The sequence below is a fragment of the Antrostomus carolinensis genome, unplaced genomic scaffold, assembly GCF_000700745.2.
Source record: "Antrostomus carolinensis isolate BGI_N321 unplaced genomic scaffold, ASM70074v2 scaffold11590, whole genome shotgun sequence".
NCBI classification, from domain to species: domain Eukaryota; kingdom Metazoa; phylum Chordata; class Aves; order Caprimulgiformes; family Caprimulgidae; genus Antrostomus; species Antrostomus carolinensis.
This window is the reverse complement of record NW_010287743.1, coordinates 1-7091: the sequence shown is the minus strand read 5'-3', so window position 1 is coordinate 7091 and position 7091 is coordinate 1. Positions and strand designations below refer to the sequence as shown.

The window sequence follows — 7091 nt, the reverse complement described above, 5'->3', positions numbered from 1 at the left end:
ACTTTATTCCTACAGATACTATTATCCATTGTTCTTCTCATCCCAGTCTGTACCCACACACATTCCACAGTTAGTGGAGATTAACACATGAACGTCTTTCTTCTGCTTCAATTGATCTTGGGGACTTCACTGCAGAGGCTGCAAGCAAAATTATGCCAGCCAGTTGCTTACACAGTGCATTCTTACAGGAATAATTAAAATGCCAGTAATTATGCTATTTTCCTTTAGCTCACTAATGCTAAAAAGCATCAGGAATCAATTCTGGCAAAGCACCACATGAGACACACAGATTTAATGCTTAGAATTGTAGTTTGTTATTTAGCAATGAGAGAAGTTTGGGTTTGTTTTTTTTTTTTTTAAAAAAAAAAGTTTAAGGTGACTCATACTAAACAATGAAATGTCATGTGGTACCAAATAAAGTGTCTTAGGTTAGAACCTAATGCAAAAATAGACCACATACTTCAAATACACAAGCCAAAGGGTCATTTCCAAGTGATGCTTTGTAACTGTTTTTGATACATACTTACATATAGCGCAGCTTATAGTGTTTTAGTCATGTAACTAAACACGTTCCATGTTAATAAAATGTTAAATGTTGGTGAAGGGACATTAGTTTACAAGGTTTTGTAGCTGTTTCCATGGATATGCCATGGAAAAGTTTAACACAACATTTCAAAATAAACAAGTGATCTTTTTGGTGCATGCACTGCAAAAACTGCTTAAGCTACAAATAGCAAGTGAGAAATAACAGGCATTATTTTAATCAGTAAATGAAACTCACGGTAGAAAATTATTCAATAAAATACTTTTATTTATGTACATAGTGTAAAGATGCTGTAAAATTCAACAAACATTATGTTGTACAAGAGCAGACTTGAATTTGCTTAACACTTCTAAATTCACTTTAAGTGGGAGTCTCCCTGAGGTTGAGGAAGGTGTCTTATGTCTGTACGTGACATCAACATTCAACCAGTGTCATCAGGAAAAGGCAAAAAAACCTGAAAGATTTGGACATGGGTATTTAGTGTAAGAATGGCCCGACAGTACATGCTGAAAACTGTGAGACAAAGACATCACCATGGTAATGTGACTGCAGCAAGATCTTGACCAGTACTGCAAGTGAGAGTAAATCTGATAGAAAAATGGGTGGGTGGGAGGGGAAACTATGACAGGTTCTGGAAAAAACATGACAGGACACAAATGGAGGCAAACACACCCTGTGATTTAGGAACACGGTACGAAGACAGTAAGAACCAGATGCCTGGCCAGGGTGTCTTAGATCAGATATTTTCTTTTAAAAAAACAAAACAAAACAAAAAACCCAACACCCCGTAATAGTTTGTTGTTTGTTTTGGGTTTGTTTTGTTTAAAGGAAAAAGAAAAAGCTTCAGCCAGAAAGGTGACACCAACAGCACTCCTTGAATAAGCTTGTCCAACAAGGAAGCAGGATGAAGCCTCTAAGTCACCTAGGCAACAAAAAAAATTCACCCAGAAACATATTATGCAAGTTTTCCGAATCAGGCAGCAGCACACACTGTCACCTGACCCAGCCACTACTGGAGGAGACTGAATTTTTCTGCACCGTACTGTGGATGAGGCCTTGTAAGAGAGGCCCAACAGGACTGCGATTAGTTTCACATTAACAAAATTTATTATAAACAAACTATGGCTACTCTACCTTTGGGTTGAAGAGCAGCTCTTAGTTACCAGAGTAATTGGAGACAAAAAGCTTCAGACAACTTTTTCAGTCTTGTTTCAGAGCAATGAGACAGTCATCCACAATCGTAAAGCACAATATCCTCTTGCAGGGAGCAGTCAAAAGGCAGTGAAGAAAACACTTGAGTATAACCAAAAAAAAAAAGAGGCTCTGTGTAACAAAACTGGTAACTCCAACTCTGGGCCATCAGGATGAAGAAGAAAGGTTGTCTGTATTTTTACAGCCTGTTGTATTTCTAGCTAGACTGTAAAATCCCCTTGCTCCTCAAACCAACAGAAATAAAATGAGTGCTGTTATTTGCTTTATTGCATAGCTCTCTTGTTCTAGAAGGTCTAGCAGTGTTCAGGTTAACAGGTACTCTTAGGTATTATTAATTATATAGTTAAGACATGCAAAAGGTTTTCAAGATATGCTATAACAATCTGTGTGGAAAAACTCACACTAAGATGCATACTAAAAACATTGCCTTATGATAAAAAATACTTTTAATGAAAGATCTAAAATCCACTTAATAATATTACACAAATTATTAATACAGAATACTTAACTTTAGAAGTCTGGTGCAACTGACATAACTATCCACCTGTCTGCTTGGACCACAGCTAATCTCTTTTTCCAGCCCCAAATTCACTACTAACCCCAATCTCCATATTCTTTTATTTGAGCACATAGAAACTTCACCTCCTTTAGCTGGCTACTGTAAAAATTACACACTTGGCCCAAACTTATTTCATAGAATCATTAAATCGTTTTGGTTGGAAAAGACCTTTAAGATCATCAAGTCCAACTGTAAACCTAACACTGCCAAGTCCAAATTTCTCTTCTGATGCTCCCTTTTCTGTTAGGATTCTTCAGAATTCAGCAGCTGGGATTTTTATAATTATTACCTTTTTTTGTCAAACCCAAACCTTTAAGAAAGCGCAGAGAACACTGTCATTTTGATATCTGGTGACTTATCCTCTGCCTTCCCCCTGGGAACTCCTGTAAGTGAGGTTTGGATTCTGCACGGTGTGCATTTGGATCACATATTTGGCTTCTCTTTCTGAGGAATTCATCCCTCTGCTTTCTTCTAAAGTACTTTCAGTACTACTCTCTCACACACAAGCCCTCAGGAGAGGTATGCTATTTCCAGCTTTAAAGAATCCCTTCTTCTATAGGATGGCGTCTAGATAGGCCACACTGTCAAAACACTGCAACCTCATTCTGGCCTGCTCAGAAATCAGAAGGTAGCACAAAATCTAGATTTTTCTCTATTGAATATCAGCAGGACAATAGATAGAGTTGCTGTGTAAAATTACTATGACCCTTTCAGGCTAGTTTTGAATGGGCAGTTTCAGATATTCACCACTTCACCACTATCAACAAGATCTGGCTCTACATTTGTGACCTAACAGTAAAGGGTTTCTTCTACCTTACAGAGCAGCTCTTCAAGTCTGTGCTCACAAAGAGTGCATTACAGAACACAGCAACCTGACCATTAGCTTCCTCCCTTCACTCAGAACAAGATCTAAGACATTCCCACTAAAAATTAATAAAATGGCATTGTTTACACCAAATGGTACTTCCCTTACACGTTTAAAACAGTATGCCCCATCAAAGATAGCATACAAAGCATCTAACACATGCCTTGATCGAAAAATTCTTCACAGCTTGGGCTTGCCCACTCTTATTACTTTAGAAAATAAATCTGTGTAGCAGTCACGTCACGCTATATGAGAAATATGGGCTTTCTATTGCACTAGTGCAGCACACCGTAACTAATTAATGTCTTTGTCATCCTCCTGCCACTAGGCGTCACTCCCCTCTATCGTGATCTTCATACCTTCATCGGCTGCCACAACAGCTCACCCAGGAGCCATCAGACCAACACCATTAGCAAGAGAACATCCACCACAGCTTGCCAAGCCCCTGTCCAAAAAGCAACCCCGTTCCTTCGGTCAAGGAAAGATTTAGTGATGTGGCAGATGAAGTGCAAAGGATTGTTAGTGTCACTTTGTATGTTCTTCCAAGTAAAATAAAAATACCAGAAGAACAACTGGACTCCTAAAGGAGGGGATACAGGCTTTCCTCCACATAGGAGATTCTAAAACCCTCTAGAACTATCAGAATTTCCAAAAATAAGAGGAACCATAACAGGAGCACTAGTGGAACTAACTGCATGATCGTTCATGTGGGACCTACCAAGAAAGTAACGTTAACAATCGATCAGCAGCCTTTTCAAGGATGAAACAAGAGTAAACGTTCTATCGTTGCCTCTTGTATTTCACCGATTTCAAGTCCAGAAGGGACCACTATGATTGCCTAGCTAGACCACCAGTATAATGAATGCCTGCATCCCCACATGCGTGTTTGTGGTGAGTATGAACTCCTCCCATACTGAGGGCAACCTGGAAACTACAACTCACTTTGACAGTGAACACTCAAATAATTATCTTCCTCTTCCCCAAGTTCAATTAAAAGAAAAAAAGAAAAAAAAAACAAACAACAAACCACTCAAAACCCAGTCATGACTGCATTCTACCACTGACTAATTCAGCCACTTGGAATGATTTAATGGCACACAGGAACTAGGTACCCTTGCATACCTAACTTTGGTCATAATTGATCTTAATAAACAACATAATTTCCAGTATCAGTATCTCCAATATATGTGAAACAGGATTCAAGCTTAACTTGATTCAAGACAAATTAACTGTAAAGCCACTTTGAAGCATTAGGAAAAAGGATACCATTAGAGAGCATGTCACTACTAAATCATGAAATACCGTCCAACCTGACAAAATTGTTGGTGTAATTCACAACTAAGAGGTTGAAGATCTTATGTGTATGCACATATGAAACACAAACAATGCTTTTAAATACTTCTGATGCATACAGAATACTACCAGCAAGGAATCACCGTGTTAATGAGCTTCTTGCAAAAGCTTCAAGTTCATGGGCAAAGAATTACTTTGCATTGAATTCTTCCTCTGCCGTTTCAGTGTTATATCCTCTTCTTCTGATGTGTTTCACCATTTAATTTCCCATTTTCCATGGCTTTATTTTCAAAGTTCCAGTCAGTTGGGCTGAGAAGTTGCTGCGTTTTTTTGTATGTCCAGTATGGGTTAAGTATTAGTGTAACAGCAAATAATCCCGAGAATAAAACAATAAAATGAAGAAGTCCAAGATTTTCCACCACAGAATTCCAATTGAAAATACACACCCACCACATGTGGTAGCTGAGAATCATGCGGCAGTGAAACAAGTGGATCATCACCCACTGGTTTGCCTTCCAGAAAAGGGTATTAGCGCAGCCAGCCTAGAAAAACAAGAACAGAAAGTATGCAGCAGTGAGATTGTTCCTTCAAGATAAGGCACTGAGGAACCTGTAGAACTAATGCAAATGTCCAGCTTTCACATACACACACTTTCAGGCACTTTTTCCATGTAGTGCTATGGTATTTGACATGCATATGGCATCCCAAACTCAGAATGAATCTATACCATCTCACTATCCACATGCACACAGCATCACACAGAAACCTATCTGGAGGACTATGGAAGTATCATCATGACAAAAGCAGGCATCATAATAACATGGACATCAATTAGAAGAATGCAGAAGGTTCCGCTTAAATTTCAGAATAAACTTCTTTACTGTGAGAGTAACAGAGCGCTGGAACAGGCTGCCCAGGGAGGTGGTGGAGTCTCCTTCTCTGGAGACATTCAAGACCTGCCTGGACGCCTTCCTGTGTGATCTCATTTAGGTTCCTGCTCCAGCAGGGGGATGGGACTAGATGATCCTTCGAGGTCCCTTCCAATCCCTGACATTCTGTGATTTACTGAAAAGCTATCTAGACAAACCACACATTACCTATAGACAAGTGAGATGCATGAAAACTGTGAAAAACATAATTTCAAAATTAACATGTCCTTACCTTTAGAAGCATCCAGGAAATGCAGGTTGAGGGAGTACTCATCTCCAGCAACATTCCCATCAAAGGCAGATAATGTCCAGATTTCACGTTAATTACTAGACCAGCCAAGCCACCAAAAGCAAGCAAGTGATGAACTACCAAGAACACATCAAACGTTCTAAATATAATGTTGGATATGTGAACAGCTACATTTTCAAGCAAGAAAAATCCAGCAGCTATTAAACAGTTAAACCAACTCCACTTTTGCTGTGAATACACTTTGTCAGCATGAAAAACAGGATCTACGAGCAAAGCCCATAAACCAGCAACACAACTCTGAAGTCCAAACACACCACGTGTGACTGCCATATTCCAAAACACCTTCTCCTTTGCATGCAAGGCACGATAAGTAGTACTTGTCCATGAAGACAACCAGTGAGACAGAAGAAATACTCCCAAGTAGATAAAAAAACCAGCAGCTAAAAATGCCAGACGAACTTCCCATAAGAGATAGTCCCAGTCAAAAACAGTCCCAAACACCGGACCATCATTTGCAGGATTCATTTCTTCTTTTTTACAGAGCAAAGCCTTGCAAGGGGTTTGACACTTCTCACCCACACTATAGTCTCCTTTATGCCTATTCAGCCTCTGCTATTATGCAAAACAGACACCATGAACTCTTCCATCTGGAACAAGGAGAAAAAAATTAAATTAATTTTAAAATCATCCATATACATCGCTTCCAAACCATAGAGAACTCACTTCCACTGCAGTTACAACTTCTGTTCTGTTGCCATTAGGCACAGTCATACCAAAGACAGAAAAACTTAATCAATGTGTTTAAGATTAAGAATTGGCCTACAAAACCTGTACTAGTACAAAGTAGTAATAATAATAACTGAAACAAAAGTTGAAGTGGGCAAAGTAAGAAGGCAAGAAAGAGGAAGAGAAATTACATAGGAAAGAGATGTAAGGATCATATCTCAAAACAAGACTTGCAATCAGTTTCTGAACATTAAACAACTTTCCAACAGAAAGCATATTTCAAAAATGCAAGAAGAGTATGGAATGCAGGCAAGCAACATTAATACGTATTATTAAAAACATTAGTGTAATTAAGTGAACAGCCCAGCAGCAAGTGCCTTAAGTTAGCTGAAACTTCCTGAACACACGGTGGTTCAAAGATCTGTGGGGAGGGAAGAGCCAGATAATACTGAAATATTTAAACGCCAGCTCTTTTTATGAACAATTTAGGGAATATCAGCATGATCACGAGACCCACCGCAACCCCTAAACGCTCAGAACCGCAATGCACCTGGGAGCGTGGTGGGAAGCTAGATGTAAAAGCCCCAGCGACCACCGAGTGCAGAGCCCCTGCGAGATGCTCCCGCCTCGCTTGGTCATGCAGCGATCGCCACCGCGCTTCCCAGACCCCGGAGGGACCTGCTCACCCTGCCCTTGGCTCGCAGATGCCCCCT

At 39.6% G+C, this 7091-nt stretch overlaps 1 protein-coding gene across 1 annotated transcript; it reads right to left on the bottom strand.

Moving 5' to 3' along the window:
- Positions 1 to 4700: 4700 nt before the first annotated feature.
- On the bottom strand, positions 4701 to 6183 carry CLN8 (CLN8 transmembrane ER and ERGIC protein). Its single transcript, XM_010164012.2, has 2 exons — positions 5635 to 6183; positions 4701 to 5015 (listed from the first exon to the last, which is right to left on the bottom strand). Exons 1-2 carry the CDS (start codon positions 6175 to 6177, stop codon positions 4701 to 4703), a joined length of 858 nt encoding a protein of 285 aa, XP_010162314.2. The 5' UTR covers positions 6178 to 6183.
- Between the last annotated feature and the right edge of the window lie 908 nt (positions 6184 to 7091).